The sequence below is a fragment of the Sturnira hondurensis genome, unplaced genomic scaffold, assembly GCF_014824575.4.
Source record: "Sturnira hondurensis isolate 20B ecotype Veracruz unplaced genomic scaffold, ASM1482457v3 Scaffold0021354, whole genome shotgun sequence".
NCBI lineage: Eukaryota > Metazoa > Chordata > Mammalia > Chiroptera > Phyllostomidae > Sturnira > Sturnira hondurensis.
The window spans coordinates 5,723,337-5,749,395 of record NW_028093985.1 but is presented as its reverse complement, the minus strand read 5'-3'; the positions used below and the strand labels follow the sequence as shown (position 1 = coordinate 5,749,395).

At 37.6% G+C, this 26,059-nt stretch overlaps 1 protein-coding gene and 1 non-coding gene across 2 annotated transcripts in view; one reads left to right on the top strand and one right to left on the bottom strand.

Annotated features, from left to right (window-relative positions):
- SCAMP1 (secretory carrier membrane protein 1) overlaps positions 1 to 26,059 on the bottom strand; it is a 105,600-nt gene that overhangs the window by 28,403 nt on the left and 51,138 nt on the right. Inside the window, exons 4-6 of the mRNA XM_037032279.1 lie at positions 25,944 to 26,052; positions 23,617 to 23,745; positions 17,059 to 17,218 (exon numbers count right to left, since the gene is read on the bottom strand). Of these exons, the coding sequence (XP_036888174.1) occupies positions 17,059 to 17,218; positions 23,617 to 23,745; positions 25,944 to 26,052 (398 nt within the window). The remainder of the gene's footprint in view (positions 1 to 17,058; positions 17,219 to 23,616; positions 23,746 to 25,943; positions 26,053 to 26,059) is intronic.
- On the top strand, positions 16,783 to 16,886 carry LOC118977560 (small nucleolar RNA U13). Its single transcript, XR_005064563.1, has one exon. It is a non-coding gene; the product is annotated as a small nucleolar RNA U13 (small nucleolar RNA).

Genomic DNA, 26,059 nt, shown 5'->3' with positions numbered 1-26,059 from the left:
ATTGTCTAAAATTATCGTCACTAGGTTAGCTTATCTGCACCAATAGAAATGTCTTCCTTCTACTGAGATAATTGTTCCCTTCCCTTTCTCATAAATACCCCTTATCTTTGTCTCCTAATTGGAGAAAAGACAAAGAAACTATTTGAGTTTCTGCCTCAATGAGTGCTTCCCAAAATAGCTATTCTTTTTTATCTCAAGTGCTTGTTGCCTCCCACTTTGGCTTTATTATTGGGTTAATACCTAACATGGGTAAAGGGAAATACCAAACTCCCACTCTAGCCGTCTGTCCCACGGAAGGAAGAGGGGCCACTGAGAAGCACCGGCGAAGTTCACAGTCCAGAGGCACAGGCACAAGTAAAAATTACAAGGCATATTAAAATGAAAAAAATCAAGTTACAAATTTACAACTATTATTGATCAGCATGCTAAAGGCTTTCATGGATAAAGTAAGTGGCAAGCAAGAACAAATTAGAAATGTAAGTAGAGAGATGGAAATTCTAAGAAAGAACCAAATAAATGCTAGAGATCAAAAATACTGTAAAAGACATGAAGACTGCCATTATGTTTATCAGTAGACTGGACATGGGGACGAAACAATCTTGAGCTTGTCAGTTTTTCAACAGCACCCTAAAAAACTGAAAAACATAGAGAAAAAATTTTTAAAAAGAACACCAAGGACTGTGGGGACAACTACAAAAGGTGTAATATTCATGTAACAAGAATAGCAGAAGGAGGAGGAAAGGAATAGAAGAAATATTACAAACACTGATGACTGAGAATCTCCCCAAATTAATGTCAGATACCAAACACCAGATCCAGGAAGGTCAGAGAACACCAAACAGGACTAGTAGGCAAAACGTAATCAAACCACAGAAAATCACATATAAAGAAAGGGGAAAAAACACATTAACTATAGAGAATACAGATAATAATTAAATCTGACATCTCAGAAACCATGAAAGCAAGAGTACAGTACACTAAAATACTTAGTGTTGGAGGAAAAAATATATACCAACCTAAAATTCTATATCCTACAAAATTATTCTTCAAACATGAAGAAGAAAAAGACTTCCTCAGGCAAACAAAAGTTGAGGGAATTTTTTGCCAGTAGATCTGCCTTACAAAAAATGTTAAGAGAAATTCTTTAGGAAAAAAAAGTCTATTCATTGTTAATATAACGAGAACAGTTAGCACAGTATCAATGTAACCTGGCAACCAAGGAGAGTGGACTGGAATGCACATGTGTGAACAATGATGACTTCACTGTACTAGTCAGTGGGGGTGGTAGATGCCATTGAGGGAGCAAGTGTACTGTGTGACTGTCTCATTCAAAATGACTGAGAAAGTACAGCAATGAATCTGCATCAAATTTTGCTTGAACATTTAAATTTTAAGCTTGAACATTCCTCCGCGGAAATTAATTGGTTGAATCAGAAGACCACAGCTGTGGACAACTGGTGATTGGCAGCGTCATTATGACAACATGCCTGCTCATGCATCACATCTCATGCAGTTTTTCTGCAAAACATCAAATCACCCAGACAACTCAGACCTGCTACATGAAAACTTTAATTTTTTATTCTTAGTTAATCTAACAGTCTGTTCAAAATAATAGCAACACTGTATTTGATTACGTATGCTTGTGTGTGTATACTTATGTGTAAGTGAAATGAAGGACAGCAATTATGAAAATGAAAGGAGAAAGGAATTAGGATTATTTTGTATTATAAGATACTCATACTACCTAAGATGTGGTACAGTGTTAGTTAAAAGTGAACGTGGGTTAGCTGTAAATGCATATCACACACTTCAGGAACAAGGTAAGTATAACCTGCTTTACATCACAGCTCTTCACGATTGCACTGTAAATCCAAGCTAATGCAGTAAGAAAAGAAAACACATGTTTTCCTCTCAAATCAATAAGTAAAAAATAAAAAATATTAAGACTGGGAAGGCAGAAATAAAACTGTCTTTGTTCACATTTTACATGATTATCTATGAAGAAAATCCAAAAGAATATACAAAAAAACAGCCCTCCTAGAATAAGTAATTACAGCAAAGTTGCAAGATACAAAGTTAATGTAAAAAATCAATTGCTTTCTTATAGAGTAGCAATTTTTACCTGGTGTGCGAAAAGGATTTTTAAAACATGCAATGTCTGAACTACTTAGTCAGGGGCACTGACCTCTGTTTTCCTTAGATTGTCAAATAAAAATATGGCAATGGCCAACACAACAATAGCAGCACAGTATGAATGAATCAAAACTATACCTATTTTTTTTACCAGATCAGCAAAAAATATGCTTTGGTATGCCACAGAATTTTAGTAATTAATGTGTGCCATGAAATGAAGAAGGTTGAAAATAGCTGCTATAGAGCAGTAATGAACAAGCGGAATTTGAAATTCAAAACAATTCTCAGTTAGCTCAGTTGGTTAGGGCATCATCCCCACACACCAAAGCTGAGGGTCTGATCCCAAGTCAGGGCACATACAAGAAACAACCAATGAATGCATAAATACGTGGAGCGACAAATCTCTCTATCTATGTCTCCCTCGCTCCCCTCCCCACCCCCTCAAATCAATAAATATAAAATTTAAAAAAACACAACAGCACCCTCAAAATTAAATACTTAAGCACACATCTAACAAAATATGTAGATCTACATGAAAAAAACTACAAAACTCTTCTACGCCAGGCACTTTGAAAAAGCAGGGTTCTTGCCCTGGCTGGTGCAGCTCAGTGGATTGAGCGCAGGCCTGCAAACCACACACTGCGGTTCGATTTCCAGTCAGGGCACATGTCTGGGTTGCAGGCCAGTTCCCAGCAGGGGACTCATGAGAGGCAACCATACATTGATATTTCTCTCCTTCTCTCCTTCCCTTCCTCTCAAAGATAAATAAATAAAATCTTAAAAAAAAAAGAAAAAGCGGGGTTCTTTAGAGAAGACAACAAAGCTGGGGAAAATAGAAGGTGGCAGGAAAAGAGGAAGACCAAATACATGAAATGACTCCATAAAAGAAGCCATCGATATGAGTCTGCAGGAGCTGAGCAGGGTTGTTGAGGACAGGACACTGTGGACATAACTCATTCACAGGGTCACCAGCAGCTGAAGCCAACAACATGTAAGGACAAATCTCTGATAAAATAAATCAGATAAATAAATAAATGGAGAAACATTCCACGTTTGTGGACAGGAAGAACCAATATTGTCAAGATGTCAATTTGTCCCAACTGGTTCTATAGATTTCTTTACTCAAAAAAGTAAAAAACTTAAGTCCACACAAAAACTTGCATACAGATATTGATAGCAGTTTTACTCATAATAGCTAAAAACAGAGCAACCAAGATCTTCTGCAGGAGCTGAATGAATAAAGGAAATCTGGTACACGCAATGGTGCAGGAGTGGAAATTATACTAAGCTCCTCCCAGGACCCATCTGGAATTACAACTAAATTGTGAAGAAATCCAGAATAAACAACCGACACTAATGAGAGAGAAGTCTTATAACCATAGAGAGACAGAAGAACAACTTCAATACAACACAACTGGTAGGGAATGTGGAGGAGAAGCAAGGGGGCTGGCTGGGCCCCCACAGGAGGGCTAAAGTGCTGGAGGGGTATCTCAGTGGCCAGGGGATCCCCCAGAGAAGTGTGGGGTCTAAACCCCAAGGTGAGCTCCCCAGTTAGCAGTACCAGAGCCCACAAAGCACACAGAAAACATCCAGCTGTGAAAAGTGGTAGGATTTCTCTCTGACAGAGATGGACAGCTAGATACACAGAGAGGCGTTTAAAGGGCCAACACATAAATTTTTCATATGCAGCTACATACCCAGAGTTCCAGCAAAGATAGCAGGTGGGGCAGAGTGGACTAAAGATGATTGAGGAGAGACTGGGGATGGATGCTTTGTGGAAAGAACTGAGAGAGCAGCCACAAGGATCCCGATGCTGAGTCATTCCCCACACTGCAGGGGCCATCTTGCTCAGGCAGACCACTCGTGTCTGAGTGGCATCAGCCTGCGGGGAAGCAAGAGCCCCACCCCCAGGAGGTACTATACCCCACCTGTGGTGCTTAAGCCTGACTGCTGAGTTCAAGTTTGTGCATATTCGGTCACTAGATTTTGTATTATAGTTTATTCTATTTCTCATATTTTGCTACTCCCTTCTCTTACTCCATTTTACCTATTTCATTCATCTTATTATGTTTGCTTTAAATTTTGTTTTCTCTCTTGGTATAACTTTGTTTCCATTACACACTCCTACTATTTTTTCCCCATCCAGCCTCTCAAAACCAATTTTCTTGTCAATGGTCATCTCACATTCTTTTTCCTACTCTTAGAATACTTGCGTTCTATCTCCACCTTTAGCATTTAACAATCTTTGCTTCTTGGTTGTAGATAGGGTAGTTGTTATTGCATTTTTTCAATTTTTTCTCTAGATCTTCACTACTGCTGTATTTCAAATCTCTAATTTTACCATTCTCCTACTCCATTCTGCCTCATCCTGCCCATTTTCTTTTTTGTCTCAAATTTTAACCTTTCCCTGTATTAGCCTGTTTTTTTTTTCTTTTGAATCTTTTTTCTTTCATCTTGCCCTTTTTTTTGGTCTCAATTTTACTTTTTCCCTGTCTTAACCTGGTTTTTACTCCTTACTCTTAGTATTCCCTCTCCCTCTAAAACTCACTTCCCTTTCCTCTAGACATCTCTTAACCTTTTTCTTTTCCCCCCTTTTATTCCCATCCTACCTATATTAATCTTAGCTCATTTGTTATTGATAGTGCTGTGGTGGAACACTTACTCCAATTTGTTTCCCATTCTTTTATTTTTTCCTTTCACTTTTTAAAATTTTCTGTTTAAACCTAATACTATATATATACACTTCCCTTCTCTTACCTTATTCTGCCTTCTTCATTCCCTTTTTTATTTACAATGTAAATTTTACTTTCTCTCTTTGCATTGCTCCAATTCTCTACTCTTATTAGGGCTCCTCTCTCTACCCTCTCAAAATCATTTTTCTTTCAGTAGGTCACTTCATATTTACTTCTCCTTTCTTATAACAGTGTTAATCTCTTGATATCTTATTTTTTTAACATTTTTGTTTGTTTGTTTTTAAAGATTTTATTTATCTCTAGAGGGGAAAGGAAGGAGAGATAAAGGGAAACATCAATGTGTGGTTGCCTCCCATGAGTCCCCCGCTGGGAACTGGCCTGCAACCCAGGCATGTGCCCTGACTGGGAATCGAACCTCGATCCTCCGGTTCGCAGGCCCGTGCTCAATCCACTGAGCTACACCAGCCAGGGCTCTTGATACCTTATTAATACCAGTTCACTTGCTGTTGACAGTGGGATTGTAGGTGGGAGTTATTTTTGCAGGAGTGGATTCATTTCCAGGGCAGAGTGGTATTGTTCTGGCCGCATTTATACAACAGAATACAAGACATGGCAGGTGGAGTGATCCTCACTCAGCCAGCTGGAGGGAAGGATCCAACAAAGAACCACCCATTTATTCTGTGCACAGCTAAAAAAAACATCAATAAAATGAAAAGGGAACCAACCATATAGAAAAATATGTTTGCCAATGATACCTCAGACAAAAGTTTGATCTCCAAAATATATAAAGAACTCACACAACTCCACTCCAAAAAGACAAACAATCCAACTAAAAGGGGGACAAAAGACCTGAACAGACACTTCTCCAAGGAGGACATACAGAGGGCCCACAGACATATGAAAAGATATTCAGCACCCATAGCCATCAGAGAGATGCAAATTAAAACCACAATGAGATACCACTTCACGCCGGTCAGAATAGCCATCATTAATAAATCAACAAAAACAAGTGCCAATGAGGATGTCGAGAAAAGGGAACCCTAGTGCACTGTTGGTGGGAATGCAGACTGGTGCAGCCACTATGGAAAGCAGTATGGAAATTCCTCAAAAAACTAAAAATGGAACTGCCTTTTGACCCAGCAATTCCACTGCTGGGATTATAGCCTAACGATTCTGAAACACTAATTCAAAAGAACCTATGCACCTCAATGTTCATAGTAAGTAGTGTTACTTACAATAGCCAAGTGCTAGAAACAGCCTAAATGCCCATCAATTAATCAGTGGATCAAAAAACTGTGGTTCATTTACACAATGGAATACTACACAGCAAGCACAAAGAAAGAACAACCTCCTACCCTTTACAACAGCATGGATGGAACTGGAGAGCATTATGCTAAGTGAAATAAGCCAGGACGTAAAACACAAATACTATATGATCTCATGTATAAGTAGAACCTAACCAACAAAACAAATGAGAGCAAACTAGAATCAGGGACATGGAAATAAAGAACAGGCTGACAGTGACCAGAGGGGAGGGGGAAAGGGGGATAAGCAAGGAAAGAAGTGGAAGAGTCAAGTCCGGCAACATGTACAAAGTACCAATGGACAAGGACAACTCGGGGAGGGCGAGGCAGAGATTGAATGTGGGAGAGGGTGGGTGGGCAGGGCAGGGGAGAGCAATAGGGGGAAAATGGGGACAACTATAATTGAGCAATAAAAATTTTGTTTAAAAAGAAGCTGGTACAGGGGAAGAAAGATGGCCATGGAATAGGAGGGAGCAGATTCCACTTCCCCCTACACATGGGAGAAAAACCTGGCCGATCGATAGAGGAACAGAGCAAACAGCCAACAGTACACCAGCATATATGAAAATAAGAGACCAAAAATTATAGTGGACACTGAAAAACCAGACAGTAATGAGAGTGCTTCAGGACAATAAGGTCCCGGGGACCAGCGCGGGGACCAGGGCAGCTGTAGCTCCAGGCCTGGTGCCCAGCACCAGTGCAGGGTCTGCCACAGATTTCTTGGGAGTGGCAGGCCTGCCACAGAATCCTTGGAAGGGAGCCAAGTCAACTGCTCCCTCCCTCACTGGCCAAAGTTTAGGCAGCACCAGGAAAGGTCTGGTTGCTTAAGTTGCAGAGAAAGGAGTAAGGACAAAGAGGCAAACACACAGAGGCTGTGACCACCCATGAGGTCTGTGGTCGCCAGCTTGGGAGATTTGAGAGTCGCACAGTGATGCGCACTGACCCTGATAGTCACCGGTGTGGCTGGAGAATTGGGCTGTACTGAGAGACAGGCTTGATTAGGAGGAATTTCTCAAAAAGAACAACTGTTTGGGGAATTCTCCTGCAACAGCTGCTCGACCTACTCCCCACCCTCCCCACCCCCCCGGACGGGCAGCGATCCCAAGGTTGTGGGAAGGTTACGTAGAAGGCCTCGGGGAAGGACCTGTGTACCTCCATAGCACTGAGAAGGGACCAAGGCATCCTGGCCCAGAGCATGCACACACCCAAGCCCACAGTGGTAACCCTGGGGAATGAGCCTCTGAGGGAGGGGCTCCACACTCGAGACAGTGTGTGCAAGACTGACTGAATACACACTGTGAAGGAAGAAAAGCCATACCAATCACCCCTCAGCCTGCTGCAGACTGCAAGACCAGAAAAACTGGTTTGGCCTGTTTGACACCAACAAGAAATGTTTTTTTTTAAAGTAATCTTTTATTTTTTTAATTTTTATCATTCTTTTATCTTTCGGTACCTTTTTCCTCTCTTTCCTTCTTTCTTACTTTATTCCTTCTTCCTTTCTTTCCAATTTTATCTTCTTCCTCCCTTCTCCTGCTTTCTTTTTTTAATATCCACAAGTGAGACAAAAAAAAAAAAACCCAGAACTGTGAAAAGACCAGCACTGAATCCAAAGATGGGGCATCCCAACAGTTGAAACAGTGAGACAAATTTCACTTTGCTATTGCAGAGAAACTGCAAGTTACTGCATATTTGTATTATTATTTTTCTTTTTCTTACATCTTTTATTTTAGTAGTATTTTCGTATTCCTCTTCTTTCTGTATAGTCTACTTTGCTTGGCTGGTCATATTGTATCATTTGACAGGTTTCCCCTGTTCTCTCTCTCACTGTGTATTGCTGATTTACTGTCCTTCATATCACTTGTGTTCCTTTACCACACTACTCAAAGTTCTATACCCCCTATTCATGTTATCCAGATCACATAGATTCTATCATATGATTGTTGCTCTAATATTACTGTAAATGATAGCTATTCCATACAATTGTAAATACTTCATAACAACCCTCCCAGATCTTAGCCTACTTCACAGTTTTCTGAACTCTATTACTGTAGTGGTTAACTCTATTCTTTCACACACTACACATATTTATTATCCTTTACTCTCACTTTACCTCAGAATCTGACCTTCCACAAACTCACTGCTTTCTGAATCCAACTCATAATCCTTCCCTCCACAACAAGAGTCTTATCTTCATTCCACCCTTTCTTAAAAGTGGCTAGCTGGGTGGAAGATCACCGTTAATGCTATACATAGTAAAAGGATCTCCTACCAATTCTCTACTGGCTACTACTGTAAATATCATAGAATACTCTCCTGCTGTCATAAACCATTTGCCTTCCCCTCCAACTGGTCACAAAAAAGAGTAGGTGGAAACGGTGAACACCAGGATACCCAAAGGAAGAGGAAACCCAACAACAAAGGAACCACCAACAGGTAACAGAAGAAGAAGGTTAAGGAGGGAATGAAAACCACACAATCTCAATCCAGGACCTATCTGGAAATACAACAAAATAGTGGAGAAACTACCCAGTACAAACAATTGAACAAGAGCAAGAGAGAATTCTCAAAACGTTGTACACACGAAAGAACCAGCTTCAACACAAACTGCCGTCACCAGCACAACAAAATGCAAGAGGTGGTGGACAGAGTGACCCTCAGTTAACCAGCTGGTGGGAAGGACCCACCAGAGAAAAACCCCAAAACAGTCAAAACCCAAAGACAAACAAAGAGCCAACTTAAAGGACAGCCCAAGACCTGTGAGCTTGGGAGATGAAGGAGACTACACCACTGAATCCCACAGGTATTATACCACAGAAGTTCACACCATAAACCCAGAGAGTCAGAACAGATCAATTTAAGAATCTGAAGCTAACAAAAAGAGACTCACAAACAATGGGAAGACAAAGAAACAATCCCCAAAGGAAGGGAAAGAAGGAAGCCTCAGAAAGAATGTTAGATGAAATAGAGGCAAGTCAACTATCAGATATTAAGTTCAAAGCAGTGGTTATCAGGAAGTTCAATGAGCTCACCATGAGCTACCAGAAACTACAGAGAAACTACAATGAACTCACTGCAAACTATACCAACATGAAAAAAACAAATAGAAACTATTAACAAGGGCCAAGAGGAAATGAAGAATACAATTTCTGAGCTGAAGAACACAGTGGAAGGAATCAAAAGCAGTATCAATGAAGCAGAAGATCAGATCAGTGAGTTGGAGGACAAAGTAGATAAAAACACCCAGAAAGATCAAGAAAAGGAAAAGAGGCTCAAAAAGAATGAAAAGGCATTAAGAGAAATATGAAATGTAATAATATCCATATAATAGGGATACCAGAAGGAAAAGAAGAAGAGCAAGGGATAGAAAACCTATTTGAAAAAGTAATGAGGGAAAGCTTCCCTAATTTGATGAGAAAAGAAGTCATACAAATCCAGGAAAAACAGAGTCCCAATCAAGAGGAACCCAAAGAGGCCCACTTCAAGACACAGCATCATTAAAATGGCAAAATGCCAAGACAAAGAGAGAATCTTAAAGGCAGCAAGGGAGATAATCTTAAAGACAGCAAGGGAGAAAAAGGAAGTAACATAAAAGGGAGCCCCAATAAGGTTAGCTGCTGACTTCTCAATGGAAACGCTCCAAGCAAGAAGAGAATGGCAAGAAATGTTCCAAGTAATGAGAACCAAAGGCCTGCAACCAAGGCTACTTCACCCAGCAAAGCTCTCAATCAAGATAGAAGGCCAAATAAAGAGCTTCCAAGACAAAAGAAGTCTAGGAGAATACACCTTCCCGAAACCAGCTCTGCAAGAGATGCTAAAGGGACTGCTCTAAGGAAAGGTAAGAAACGAGAGAGACAGAGAAGAACATAGGTACAAAAATGGCAATGAATAAGTACCTATCAATAATAACCTTAAATGTAAATAGATTAAATGCTCCAATCAAAAGACATAGAATAGTTGAATGGGTAAGAAAGCATGGCCCACACATATGCTGCCTGCAAGAAACACACCTCAGGACAACAGACCATCACAGACTGCAAGTGAAGAGCTAGAAACAAATTTTCCAAGCAAATGGACAGGAAAAAAAACTGGGGTAGCAATACTCATATCAGACAAAACAGACTTTAAAAAAAGGGACATAAAGAGAGACCCAGAAGGTCACTTCATAATACTCAAGGGAAGAATTCACCAAGAAGACGTAAAGGTTGTAAATATATACACACCCAACATAGGAGCACCCAAAAAACATAAAATCTTAGAGGACTTCCAAGAAAGATACTGATAGCAACAAAATTATAGTAGGGGATTTTAACACCCACTGTCAAAAATGGATAGATATTCCAAACAAAATATCAACAAAGATATTTTGGCATTGAACAACGCCCTAGATGAAATGAACTTAACTTATATAGAGAGAGACCTTCATCCCAAAGAAGCTAAATACACATTCTTTTCAAATGCACATGGAATATTTTCAAAGACAGACCACATGATAGGACACAAAACAAGCCTCAAGAAATTCAAGAAAATTAAAATACCAAGCATTTTCTCTGACCACAAGGGACTGAAACTAGAAACCAACCCCAAGGGAAAAAACCCAAAACACTCAAAATCATGGAGATTGAATACCATGCTATTAAACAATGAATGGGTCAAGGATGAAATTAGGGAAGAAATAAAAAAGTTTCTGGAAACAAATGAAAATGAACTCACAACAATCCAAAACTTATGGGACACAGTGAAGGCAGTCCTGAGAGGGAAGTTCATAGCAATATAGGCTTACCTAAAGAAGAAAGAAACATTTCAAACAAACAACCTAATCGTATGCCTACAAGAACTTGAGGAACAACAACAAAGACAGCCCAGAGCAAGTAGAAGGAATGAAATAATCAAGATCAGAGCAGAACTAAAGGATATAGAGACTAAAGGCACAATTCTAAGGACCAATGAATCCAGGAGGTGCTTTTTTGAAAAAATAAACAAAATTGACAAGCCTTTAAGCAGGATCATCAAGAAAAAAAGAGAGAGGACCCAAATTAACACAGTCAGAAATAAGAGGAGAGATTACAAGTGATACCACAGAAATACAAAGGATTGTAAGAAATTACTATGAAGAACTGTATGCCAAGAAATTTGAAAACCTAGGTGAAATGGACAAATTTCCAGAAAAATACAGTCTTCCAAAACTGAATGAAGCAGCAGCAGAAAGCCTGAACAGACTAATAAGAGCAGATGAAATTGAAGCAGTAATCAAAAAACTCCCATCACACAAAAGCCCTGGACCAGGTGGTTTCACAGGAGAATTCTACAAAGCATTTAAGGAAGAGCTAAACCCTATCCTTCATAAACTATTCCAAAAAACCCAAAATGATGGAAGACTCCCAAACTCTTTTCATGAAGCCAGCATCATCCTAATCCCAAAACCAGATAAAGACACTACAAAGAAAGAAAACTTCAGGCCAATATCGCTGATGAACATAGATGCTAAAATCCTCAACAAAATATTGGCAAACCGCATCCAAAAATACAATAAAAAGATCATACACCATGATCAAGGAGGATTCATCCTAGGGATGCAAGGATGGTTCAATATTCGCAAATCAGTAAATGTAACACATCACATAAACAAAAGCAAAGACAAAAATCACATGATCATATCAACAGATGTGGAAAAAGCATTTGATAAGGTACAGCACCCATTTATAATAAAAACACTCAGCAAAGTGGAAATAGAAGGAGCATTCCTCAACATAATAAAGGCCATATATGAAAGACCTACAGTCAACATCATACCCAATGGGCAAAAACTAAAAGCTTTTCCACTAAGATCAGGAACAAGACATGGTTGTCCACTGTCACCACTTCTATTCAATATAGTATTGGAAGTTTCAGCCACAGCGATCAGACAAGAAAAGGAAATAAAAGGCATCCAAATCGGAAAGGAGGAAACAAAACTGTCATTGTTTGCAGATGACATGATAGTGTACATGGAAAATCCTATAGACTCCACCCCAAAACTGCTCAACCTAATAAATGAATTTGGCAAAACAGTGGAATACAAAGTTAATATCCAGAAATCAAAGGCATTTTTGTATACCAACAATGAAACAGAAACAGAAATTAAAAAAATCCCATTCGATATAGCAAAAAGAAAAATAAAATACCTAGGAATAAACCTAACCAAGGAGGTAAAAGACCTGTGTGCAGAAAACTACACAACACTGAAGAAAGAAATCAAGGAAGACACAAACAAATGAAAACATATACTGTGTTTATGGATTGGAAGAATTAACATCATCAAAATGTCCATATTACTTAAAGCAATTTACAGATTCGATGCAATACCTATTAAAGTGCCAATGGCATATTTCACAGACATAGAACAAACACTTCAAAAATTTATATGGAACCATAAACAACCCAAATAGCTGCTGCAATTTTGAGAAAGAAGAGCAACGTAGGAGGGATCACAATACCTAATACCAAAGTGTATTACAAAGTGTACAACATGATACCAAAGTATACACTGTAATCAAAACAGCCTGGTACTGGCACAAAAGCAGGCACATGGACCAATGAAACAGAACAAAGAGCCCAGATATAAACTTAAGTCTCTACGGTCGATTAATATTCAATAAAGGGGGCGGCAACGTAAAAATAGCCTCTTCAACAAATGGTGTTGGGAGAACTGGACAGCTATGTGCAAAAAAATGAAACTCAAGCACCAACTTACACTATACACAAAAATAAATTCAAGGTGGATAAAAGATTTAAATATAAGCCATGACACCATTAAAGTCCTAGAAGAGAACACAGGCAGGAAAATCTCAAATATTTCGTGCAGCAACATTTTTACTGATATGTCCCCTAGAGCAAGGAACATAAAGGAAAGAATAAACAAATGGGATCTCATCAAATTAAAAAGCTTCTGTACAGCTAAAGAAAATAGTATTAAAATAAAAAGAGCCAACTGTATGGGAAAACATATTTGCCAATGATACCTCAGACAAGGGTTTAATCTCCAAAATACACAAAGAACTTACACAACTCCACGCTAAGACGACGAGCAACCCAATTAAAAAGTGGGCAGAGGACTTGAACAGACACTTCTCCAAGGAGGACATACAGAGTCCAAAGACACATGAAAAGATGCTCAATATCGCTAGCTATCAGAGAGATGCAAATTAAAACCACAATGAGATACCATTTTACACTGGTCAGATGGCCATCATGAACAAAGCCACAAACAACAAGTGTTGGAGAGGGTGTGGGGAAAAGGAGACTCTAGTTCACTGTTGGTGGGATTGCAGACTGGTACAACCACTATGGAAAACAGTATGGAATTTTCTACGAAAACTAAAAATGAACATGCCTTTTGACCCAGCATTTCCACTGCTAGGATTATATCCTAGGAACCCTGAAACACCAGTCCAAAAGAACCTATGTACCCCGATGTTCATAGCAGCACAATTTACAATAGCCAAGTGTTGGAAGCAACCTAGGTGCCCATCAGTAAATCAATGGATCAAAAAAGTATGGTACCTTTACACAATGGAATTCTATGCAGCAGAAAGAAGGAGTTCCTACCCTTTGCAACGGCATGGATGGAACTAGAAAGCATTATGCTGAGTGAAATAAGCCAGGTATTGAAGGACAAATACCATATGATCTCACCTTTAACAGGAACCTAAACAAAACAAATAAGCAAGCAAAATATAACCAAAGGCACTCAAATAGAGAACAGGCTGACAGGGGCCAGAGGGGAGAGGGGAGAGGGGAGAGAATTTCAGGGGAAAAGAGGAAGGGTTTACAGGAACAAGTATAAAGGGCACATAGACAAAAACTAAGAGGGGGGTGGAAATGAGAGGGAGGTGGGGAGCACTGTGGGGGGGAGGTGACTGGGATGAGAGTAAAAGACAGAAAACTGTAATTGAACTAACAATTAAAATAAATTTTTAAAATAATTAGAAAAAGAACCAAAAAAATCTGGTATAGCAGACAATGGAATATTATTCAACATTAATAAGAAATGAGCCATCAAGCCATAAAAAGGCACAGAGGAATCTTAAAGGTACACTATTAAGTGAAAGAAGTTAATTTCAAAAGGCTACATACTGAATGATTCCAAGTATATGAAATTCTGGAAAATTATTGAGATTGTAAAAAGATCAGTAGTTTTCAGGGGTTGGGGAGTGAGGGATGAATAGGCAGAGCACAGAGGATCTGTAAGGCAGAAAAAACACTCCCTATGAAACTACAATGCTATATTTATGTCACTATATATATCCAGACCACTAAAATATACAACAAAAGTGAACCCTAATATCAAATATGGTCTTTGGGTGATGATGTGTGTAATGTACATTCATTAATTGTAACAGATATACCACTCTTGTCCATGGCCTCCAGCTTCCTTAGCAAAGGCCAATCTTGACCCTAGAGTGAGTTCTGCCCTTGTACTTAGGCTTCTAGGATAATATACTTTGAAGGTCAGAGTAGTTTCCTTACCCTACCCCTCAAAAGCACAACAGTGGCACCAGAGCACACCACCACAGAACTGTTCATTGTTATCTCTTTTTGGCGTACCATCTCTACGAGCTATGAATGTTAAGCAATAACTATCCTGTACCCACCAATGTACAAGACATGTTTCTCTATTTTGTCTTTTATCCAATCCTAAAGAATTCCCCCCACTATGTTTTCTCCCACTTCCTTAATCAACCACCAATGGATATCATGCACCTCCCTTATGTCTTCTCCTTTTGATTTCTAATATATAAAATAAACTGTAAAATTGCCATTCTCCAGAGCATTTCCGATCCTGCTCCCTGGCATATGTTGTTAACTCAGTTCCAATAAACTCATAAAAATCCCTACAGGTTTAGATGTTTCTTATGTTGACAACTGATTCAATAACTGAAAAATCAATCAATGTAACTAGCCATATTAATAAATGGACAAAATCACATAGTTATCTTGACACAGAAAAAGCATCTGGAAAAAATCTAACACCATTCATGATAAAAACTCTCAAAAAACTCAAAAAATAAGTTTCCTCTAAAATATAACAGCTTGAGGTTGGGGGAAATGGGGAGAAGTTTGGAAAAGGGTACAGACTTTCAGCTATAAGGGATAAGGTCTGAGGATCTATGTTGAGCACAGTGACAACAGTTGATAATATTGTATTATATAACTGAAATCTGCTAAGACAGTAGATCTTAAGCATTCTTAATAACTACAAAAAGGTAAAATAGGTGAGGTGATAGGTATCATAATTAAACTGATTGTGACAAGCTTCTCACAATGTGTACAAATATCAAATCACGTTGTATATTTTAAATATATTATAATTTTGTCAATTATACTTCACACTTCTAGTTGAAATGGAGGTGTCAGTAAACATAGCTTACTCACCACACAAACACAGCAAAAATTACAACTAGACTATAAAACAAGTATCATCCACAATCATCAGAAAATCGAGCTGTATGGATATCTGACAACCAAGAAATTAAAGAAGTCACATGCATCCAGACAGGTAGGAGAGGCGGAGGCATGGCAACAGAGACATGGGATGGGTGGTCCCACACCCACATGTGGTGGATAAAAATCGGGAGGGATACCTTGGGAATGAGAGACCACCATCCTAAGGTTCCAGTTCAAAAAGCTAAGTCTCCATAATCGCTGGCAATAAACATCAGTGGGTGTTGGAGCAGCTGAAAAAACTGAGGGAATCTCAAGAGACTTCTCTTAAAGTGCCTGCAACAGACTTAGGACTTACACAGACTCACTCCCTCTGGGCTCCAGCATGGGGTCAGCAGCTGGAAGGGCATCAATGTCAGACAGAGAGAAACCGAAGTGTCTGGTATCAGGGTGAGTGCAGGGTGAGTGCCAGGGACAGCTTTCTCCCAAACAAAAACCCAGAGGCCCGACAGTAGCACAATCCCCTTTCTGTGTGCCCCCAACACAGAGCCACAGAACAGCATCTCCATATATGAGACTCCACCAATCTGATTCACACGGGTTGCCCAGCCCAGGCAGTTACCTAAGGCTCTGCCCCATTCAACTTAACAGGTGCACTGTGCTTTTCAACAACTGGTACCAGCACTAAGGCAGGGAGTCAAAACAGCTCTACCTAATACATAGAGACAAACACAGGGAGACTGCCAAAATGAGGAGACAATGAAATATGGCCCAAATGAAAGAACAAATCAAAACTCTAGAAAAAGAACTAAACAAAGTGGAAATAAGCAGCCTGACTGATGAACAGTTTAAAATACTTGCTATTAGGATGCTCAAGGAACTCCCATTTGGTACTTCAACAGAATAAAAGAGACCCAGGAAGAAATGAAGGTTACCATAAGTGAAATAAAGAAAAATCTACAGGGAACCAACAGTGGAGAAGATGAAGCTGAGAATCAAATCAATGATTTGGAACATAAGGAAGACATAAGCATTCAACCAGAAAAGCAAAAAAGAAAAAGAATTAAAAAAAAAAACTAGACAAAGGAGAAATTTTTCTTACAGCTAATTGTATCACATGGAATAGAACCTTTTAAAAATATTAAGGCCTAAGACTGCTCTCATTTTTCATGTTTAATTTTTCTGAAGTGGCAGAAAAAAATGGAATTTTATGAGTTAAAAAACCTAATGAGATCCTTCTGTACTTCGTAAGTGTAATGACTGGGCGTTCATGCTGTCATGTGAGATGTACCTCCCTTAAACCTTGTTATGACACCGCCATATTACCTGTCTGACATGAAGGAAAAAACCTAATGAATATATAGGCATGTGCTATACAGGCTTTTATGAAGATTTATACCATATTAAAATTTTTTAATGAAAATGTGTCAATTTTCCCTTTAAGGTATACCACGAATTATTTACTTCACAGATTTTAAAGAGCATATCTTAAAATACACACATTTTACCTGAAAGCTCCATAAAGGGGTCTGTACCAACAGACAAATGAACAAGGAGTAAAAAGCAAGAACCACAGGATACTCAATCCAAAATCAACTCCTCTTGTAGAATCAACACAAATCCAAGCCAAGCATCCAAAGATATTTAGAAACAGTGTTACAGCGTGGACTGTGGAATCAAAACACAAACAAAAAAAGAAACGTTTACATTCAAATTATGAATTCATTCAACAAAAAATTATAAATGAAAAAATACTTCCCAAGAGTAAATGTACTCTACCATATGTTTTCATTCAGTATTTTTCAAAACATTTCTGTTTCTTACACGTTTGATTTGAAAACACAGTAATCAGAGAAAAAGTAGTCCTAATACACGCACTGTTTGGCAAAAATTCTTTTGGCCCTTTCCTAAAGGGCAATTACACAGCCAAACCACAGGAACACTACCTGAAAGGCCTCTTTTCCTGAGAAGGAAACATGTGATACTCTCTTGATCAATGCCCCCAGAGAAAGCAGTGCCTGCCAGGAAAAGAACGAGGACTTGGAAGGGAAAAGATCCTACACTCAGAACTGTATCTGTATAGGGTGGGGCTACAGACCTCTCCATGAGCACATTATACACAGAAGTGCCCTGTGCAATCTCATCATGACATTTTTCAGCAATAAACTTAGAATCATTAGACTGAAAAGAATACAGTATATAGTCAATCTGTAAGAATTATTAATTCATCTTCATTGAGTTGCCCACTTTTTCCGAAGTCCTGGAGTACAAACTATGTTTTGGTGAAGGATTAAACCTATTAAAGGAAAAAAAAGGTACACTATGACACATTTCACCTCAGGGGGCAGATCTTTCTTTAGTTAACACAAATAGATCTTGACAAAGTCTTATGTTGTTAATAATTATTTTCCCTGCCAGACCAAAAATAAAAAATCTAAGTAACATATGACTACACTACAATCCCAAAGAACCACATTTATGCATTATAATTAATAACTTTAGCACTTTCAAAAATATATTCACTGGCTGTATTTATTATAGAAAATAAATTCAAAAGTTCAAATAATTTTTAGTGTAAATTATCAATACAATAAAAATATACCAACATACTACTTGAATTAAAAACAAATGAAAAGCCTAGTGAATCTAAATAATAAAACAATTTCAACATTCATAAACTTTAAAATCTCTTTAAATTAATAATCAAATATAGTTAATAATTAAGGAAACAGGACAAAAACAGACATTCAAGGATGCCTCATCTAATTTGCTCTCAACTGACACCTAGATAAATACACAATCTGTAGAGTAAGAGAAAAAGCTCCAGAGGAAAAAAATCTAGGTTCTACAGAGCTAGTCAATCTCTCTGTGTTTTAATTTTCATCTATAGAAAAGCAGCTTCTCCAGCCTTAAATTCCATTTCATCCTATCACATAAGAATGACTCTTACTAATTACTTTGTTCCCATTAAGATTTCTAACTCTCATGAAATGTAGCTTACTAACAAATATAATGAAAATCTTTTGCCTCAAAAGTAGTTCTGTCAAGGGCTTAAAAACAGAATTCAAAAGATTGAGAGCGAGAAAATTATTATTCTGTAACATTAAATGGCATCTAACAGCCTAAAAAAGTATTAAATATTCAGAACATTCTAACTCAAATATCAACTTTCAGAGAAATAATTTTTATTTTTACTTATTTTTTCTTCACCTGAGGATATGTTTAGAGAGAGGGGAAAGGAGAGAGAGAGGAGAGAAACATAGATGAGAGAAACATCAGTCAATTGCTTCTTGCATGCACGCCAACTGGGGACTGAACCCACAACCCAGGCATGTGCCCTGACCAGGAATCAAACATGCGACCTTTCAGTCCACAGGATGAGGCTCCAATCAACTGAGCCACATTGGCCAGGGCACAGAGAAATAATTTTTAAAAGTTTATCTACTAATCTGCTTAAGAAAGACAATACAAGGATATGAGTACTTTAAAGTTCACAAAAATTGTTCCAGGTTTAGGTTTTTTTTAACAAATAGCAATTTAAGTGTGCATAATCTATTAAAAGTTTTTTGTAAATGTTTTCATAGTAGCGAACAACCACAATAAAAAAATCATTTATCTGCACTCCAATGAAGAGTAAAATGTTTAGGCCTACTTACTAAACAATTGGTCCACTTAGGAAGATAATAAATAAATACACACACACACATACACAGAAAGGCAAGGTAACATGAAATGCATGATTCTGTGTTGCTAATTTCAATACAATTCCAATCCACTTGTTGCATTCCAAGTGTAGATAGAACACTAATGAAATATTTAGGCCCTTTTGTTTATATGATTTGCAAGTTGAATGATTTATCATATAAAATTTCAATTTGCTTTATTAAGTACTCAGATCTGGTGTTAGTGGACTTAAATTTGCAACTATCACAACAATATTCTACTCGATTAGCTCTGCGTTACAATACAGACACCTAACATAAACAGCTTTATAATACAGTATATTATCTTCTTCACTAAATGGCATTTAATGTAGCTGGCCTGTATTTATTTTTTCTGTTTCTTTTAAATCAAGGGTACATGCAAACAGGCTGAGATTCACTTCACAGTGATACTTCTCAATGCTTCCAGCAAGGTACCTTTGAAAGCATATTTGCATTGTATTTGGGTTTAAAATGTCAATTATTCCTTCATTTTGGTACTCTGTAGGTGGTATAATATGCAAATTTAGACTCTGGGCTCTGGAGTCAAACTACCCAATTCCAGCCTTACTTCCTATGTAATCCTGGACAAGTTACTCATTTTCTCTATGCTTTAGTTTCCCTAGCTGTAAAACTAGACAGCACAGTGCCTGCTTCACAGCCTGATTACAATTTAGTAACAATGTATATAAACGTGATCAGCACTGCCCTACACAAAATAAATCCTCAATAAATTTAATCTCTCATTATAATAATTACAGTGTAAAAGCACTAGTCGATTCCAAAGTCAGTAAAATGTTGACACTTCTTGAAAATAACTTACTCAAACACAGCTTCTATTCTATGAAATTTAAAGGCAATACTAAACTGGTACTAGAACTTACTTTGTTCCACATAATTCTTCTTCAAATCAGAACCTTAACTGAAATCTTGAGCCCTCTTTGAATATAGTTATCAGATCTGCCAACTGAACAAGATTAGGAAATACTATAGCCAACCATATAATTTCTAAGAACCTCAGAAAGTTATACATTTCTAAGACAAAACAGATCTATTTTGAAACAATCAGCATTGGTAAAGTTAATCATTCATTTAAAATTGTCTTCCCCATTCAACCTGTACTAAAACCCTTTGTTGTTGTTGTTATTTAAGTATATTTTATTATGCTATTACAGTAGTCCCAATTTTTTTCTACCCTCTATCCCTCCTCTGCCCTGCACCCCCCCACACTTAGTTCATGTCCATGGGTTGTACATATAAGTTCTTTAGCTTCTCTCTTTCCCCTACTATTTTTAAGCTCCCCCTGTCTACTTTATGCCTACTAATTATGTTTCTTATTCCCTGGACCTTCCCCTCCCATGATCCTCCTCCCCATCCCAGCTGATAACTGTCCACATGATCTCCATTTCTCTGATTCTATTCCTGTTCTAGTTGTTTGCCTAGTTTTTGTTTTTCTTTTGAAGGTTCAGTTGTTGATAGTCATGAATTTGTTGTCATTTTACTGTTCACAGTTTTTTTAATCTTTTTCTATTTCTTAAATAAGTCCCTTTAACATTTCATATAATAATGGCTTGGTGATGATGAACTCCTTTAACTTGACCTTATCTGGGAAGCACTTTATCTGCCTTTCCATTCTAAAAGATAGCTTTGCTGAATAAAGTAGTAATCTTGGATGAAGGTCCTTGCCTTTCATGACTTCAAATACTTCTTTCTAGCCCCTTCTTGCCTGCAAGGTTTCTTTTGAGAAATTGGCTGATAGTTTTATGGGAACTCCTTTGTACATAACTCTCTCCTTTCCTCTTGCTGCTTTTAAGATTCTCTCCCTATCTTTAATCTTGGGTAAGTTAATGATGATGTACCTGGGTGTGTTCCTCCTTGGGTCCAATTTCTTTGGGACTCTCTGGGCTTCCTGGATGTCTATTTCCTTTGCCAGATTGGGGAAGATGTCCTTCATTATTTGTTCAAATAATTTTCCAACTTCTTGTTCTTGTTCTTCTCCTTCTGGTAGCCCTATGATTTGGATGTTGGAGCACTTAACCTCTTGTCCCAGAGGTTCCTAAGCCTCTCCTCATTTTTTTGAATTCTTGTTTCTTCATTCTGTTCTCATTGGATGTTTATGTCTTCCTTTTGTTGCAAATCATCAATCTGAGCCCGTTTCCTGCCCTTCACTTTTTCTTCCCTCTATATTTGCTTTATTTCACTTTACATAGCCTTCATTTCTTTCTTCATTTTGCAACCAAGCTCAATCAGTTCTGTGAGCATCCTGATTACCAGTGTTTTGAACTCTGCATTAGATAGGTTGTCTATCTCCTTGCTGCTTAGTTGTATTTTTGAAGTTTTCATCTGTTCTTTCATTTGGGCCACATTTATTTGTCTCAGAGTACCTGTTAGGTTGTAATGGGGTGGAACCTTAGGTATTTGCCAGGCCAGGGCAACCCACTGGGCTGTGTTGTGGTGCTGTCTTTGGGAGAGGGCTCAGAGAGGGAATAATACCGCTTGTCCCATTCTAGCTTCATTTTCAAAGAACTCTCCAGTGAGACTGGGAATTTCTCTTGCCACAACCCTCACAGTATTTTATAGCTAGAGACTTTGGGTATTTCCCAGTCAGCCAGCCCTGCCTCATCCACATGGTCTACCAGCCCCACCTCATCTCAGTTCACTGCCTTGCCCCCAGGTCCTCTCTGCCTGGTGGCCCATCTTCACCCACCTACCTGTCTGGATGAATGTTTCTTTAATACCTTGGTTGTCAGAGTTCCATGCAGTTTGATTTTCTGGCAGTTCTGGTCATTTATTGTTTTTAAATTGGTTATTATCCATCTTTTGGATAGTTGTGCGTGGAAATGAAGCATTTCTACCTATGTCTCCATCTTGGCTGGAACCTATTTACTAAATTCCTTATTGAATTTTCTCCCAACCCCCATCTCCACCAGCAAAATATGTTTTTCACTAAGACAAAACAGTCATATCTAAAATACTAGGCCAATTTCTGCCCATTAAAAATAATTATTTTATATATTTGCATATATTCTATGATTATATTGATTAAATAAAATATGAATTGGTTAGCATGCATACACATGAAATCAAAACCTTTAATGTTAACAATACCTGACACTGACACTGGGGATTCAGGAAAAGATATAAGATCAACAACAAAGATCTCAAAAATAAACTAAAAATAAGGATTGATATATTACCATGAGGAATCACTTCTCACATTTCAGAGCAACTTTGCATATGTGAAGAATGCTCCTAAAAGATTCTGAGAAAATTACTTCATAAATTAGAAGGGGGAAAACAAAGGTTGCCTAATCATACAGGAAACACACACAAATTTCCCCCATCAAGGATGCACCCTACGCATTATCCTTTAACCCAGAGGTTGTGCAGGTGAGAAGTTGCGACAGCTACCTCTCCTACTGACCAAATGATACTAAATGATATTAAATGTTTGGAATAATAATAAAATGAAGCCCTAGCCAGTGTGGCTCAATTGGCTGGAGTACTGTCCCATGCACCAAAAGGCAGCAGGTTCAATTCCCAGCCAGAGCACACACCCAAGTTGTGGGTTCCATCCCTAGCTGGGGGGAAGCAACAAATTGATGTTTCTCTTTCTCTCTTTTTCTCTCTCTGCCTCTCCCTTCTCTCTAAAATCAATTAGCATATCCTCAGGTGAAGATTTAAAAAAAATTAGAAGTCCTAGTTCTTGATCCCCACCAAAACAGATTTCACAGTGATAAAATATCTTTAAAAAAAAAGAAAAGAAAAAGAAACAGCAAGTGGGAATTCTGAGTTTACATACAGTAAACTATTAATAGCTTGCCATTTTACTTTTAGCATTCCATGAATTGTAATTATACTCAAAGGAATGTATTGCAATCTGAAATATATATCCTAATGTCCTGTTCAATAAAACATCCTATATTAACTACTTTCAATAATCAAAGTATTCATCCTCACTAGAAAATGAAGTGTAAATAATACCCAAACCTATAAAAAATCAGTTCATAATATTATAATAGTTTATGCCTTTTTGCATTCTATTTTGCATTATTTTTCATAAAAAGACATAATGCATAACAGAATTTTAATAACTTTCATTTGCATAAAATAGTATGCATATTTTCACAGAAAATATTGCCCAGATAAAATTTTTCAAGAAAAATTGATTATTGTAAAATTGATTGTCACACATAGCCCAATTTTGAAGTACCCAAATATATATTTCACTCTGAAGATGAAAAGATCTATAGGAAAAACCCAATTAATAACACTATCCTTAAATATAAGAGTTGCAAAAAACATGGCTTTTGACAATAAAATATAAACTTTGTTGAACAAATAAATAATTTAGTCTGTACTCACACATCCACAAGTAGTACATAATCTTTACTGTCTTCTGGAATTCTACAGGAATGTCTACAGAAAAGTCCTGATAGAAACAAGGTCCGACAGGAAAATTGCTAGGAAGAGGTGGCCAATTATTTTTTCTGCCTGCAAAATTTTTCAAAAGTTACTTATATTAGGACAAACATGAGCTACTCTTATTTTTGTTTTCAGAATAAAAAACATTATCTATTGTTTTACAAATATAACAATGTATCTCTACATTCTTGGACAACTTTGAAAGTCAATCTTTGTATCTTTAAAAATTTTCCCAGAATCACTTTAGAAAACATTAGATGGTTAAATAATTTTCCAGCATCATATAATATTTATCAGGAACCATTTATGTACAGTTGAAACAAGAAAAAAAAAAGAACATAAGGACACATATATTCACTCTGAAAATTAATTGAAATCAATGCTTCTGAAATACCTATAACTAAAATCTATCCTATTTCCTTAGTGTTGACTAATGCAAGTTATTTCTTGTGACTCTGCCCCAAAACCAAATTTATTTCCAAGTTCCAAGAGTCTGGCTCTCCATGTAGGCCATTTAGTTTTTAAACCTCTACAATTTTTTCCTCAGTGTCTTAAATCGTTAAATGTAACTCCTAACCCATGCAGAGAGGGAAGATACAGCTTTTGAATCTTTCGATTAACTACCATTTCTGCCATTAACTCCATGAAGAAACACAAGATTAAACAACACCAAAGTAACAAATTCAGAAATCCCAAAGTCTCAAAAAAAAAATAATACCCAGAAGACACATAAGAAAATTGAAAAACTATGAGAAAACAAGAAACAGTCATGAAAAGCTTGAAGCTAAGGAGTTAAAACACCTTCAAAAACCTAGAGAAAAAAAATTCAAACTGTGAGAGAAAAAAATGTATCTATATAAAGAAATTAGGTTGAAAATAGAGAACCAGTGGTGGAAATATCAAACTAAAATTAAAGCAAGAAGTCAAACATTAAAAATAGCAAAATTAACACCCAAAGGCCATTTTCTCATTTTAGATATTATAATCCTACAACTTTTAAAATTAGATTTTACATACATTTTATAGACCAGGAAAATTTTCATAGCAGAAAAAAGCATGATCTATTTCTGATTCTCCCCAACATGTCTCCACTGTTTATCATCTTTTCAAGTCCCAAGTAGTTCATACATTTCTCACATAAGTCTCATACTGTTTGAGAAGAAGCCAAGCACGGAATTAAAGAAAAAGGCTCTAAAACAAGAGGTGCCAAGCCACGTACTGACTAGGAGGCCTTGGGCAACTTAACCTCCTGAAGACTTTGTTTCTACATCTGAAAAATGAGAATAACAACCACCCTTCACAGAACTGTACTGAGGGTTAAACATATAATAATACACTAGAAATCTAACATTTAATTTCCCACTCTTTATTACAACCTTTACTAAAATCTCTCTCATAGAAATAACTTGCATTAGTCAACACTAAGGAAATAGGATAGATTTAAGTTACAGGTACTTCAGAAACACCGATTTCATTACACGTTTAATTTCTCCTTTTAGAGATGCTGTCTCCGATGCTGCAAACAAGAAAAAGGCCTAGGATAAATGTATCCTCGGGAACCCCTGGGTTTACACATTCACAATAAGGAAGAAGCAGACCATTTGTTCCTGTCGTCCTGTCTTGTCATCCCATCGCTATCCCAGACACACTCACAACGATTTGTCCATCTCTCTTATCCTTTCGTACCCAGAGACTGCTAGCTTTCCCTAAAACACTCCGCTGAAGAGGCCTTTGGTTGTCACAGCCTGAATAGACTTCACAGCTTATAAAATTCAGCATTTGTTTATTTCTTTGGCACCATCAAAATACCCTAAGCTTTCTAGAGTCACTACATGACTTGACAGATACAACATACTTGTGAGGACAAGGACAAAGAATTTGAAACTAGGCTAACTAAGCCAGAAGAGTCAAATGTAGGGCACACTCCCGTGTATTCATAAAGTTTCATTAGCCACAATGACAGCCCAATAATCAAGACAGTGCATAATCAAAGGCTCCTGGCTTTAGAATTAACCAAAATTGTCATATTCAAATTCACTTTCTGTGTGATAAGGCTCATACTGCTCTAATTTATCAAAAGACTATGCAAAACAGCCAAGATTAAAGAGTTACTCAGAGTCAAGTAGAAAATTTGTTGTGTCTGATCTCCTTGCTAGAATAGAAAAACAGGGCAGAGTTTTATTCACAAACCAAATCACTTAGAGCCAGTACAGGCATGATTTAAAGTGTTTAAAGGTTACTTTTATTTCAAACATCTTGGATACTACCATGTTGACTGAGGTTTTGCATTTCACGTTCTCGACGATCTAATTCTGCTGCTTTTCTTTCTAGTTCTTCCTGGCGCTTAAGAAGTTCAGCTTGGGCCAAGGCATGTTCCTAAACA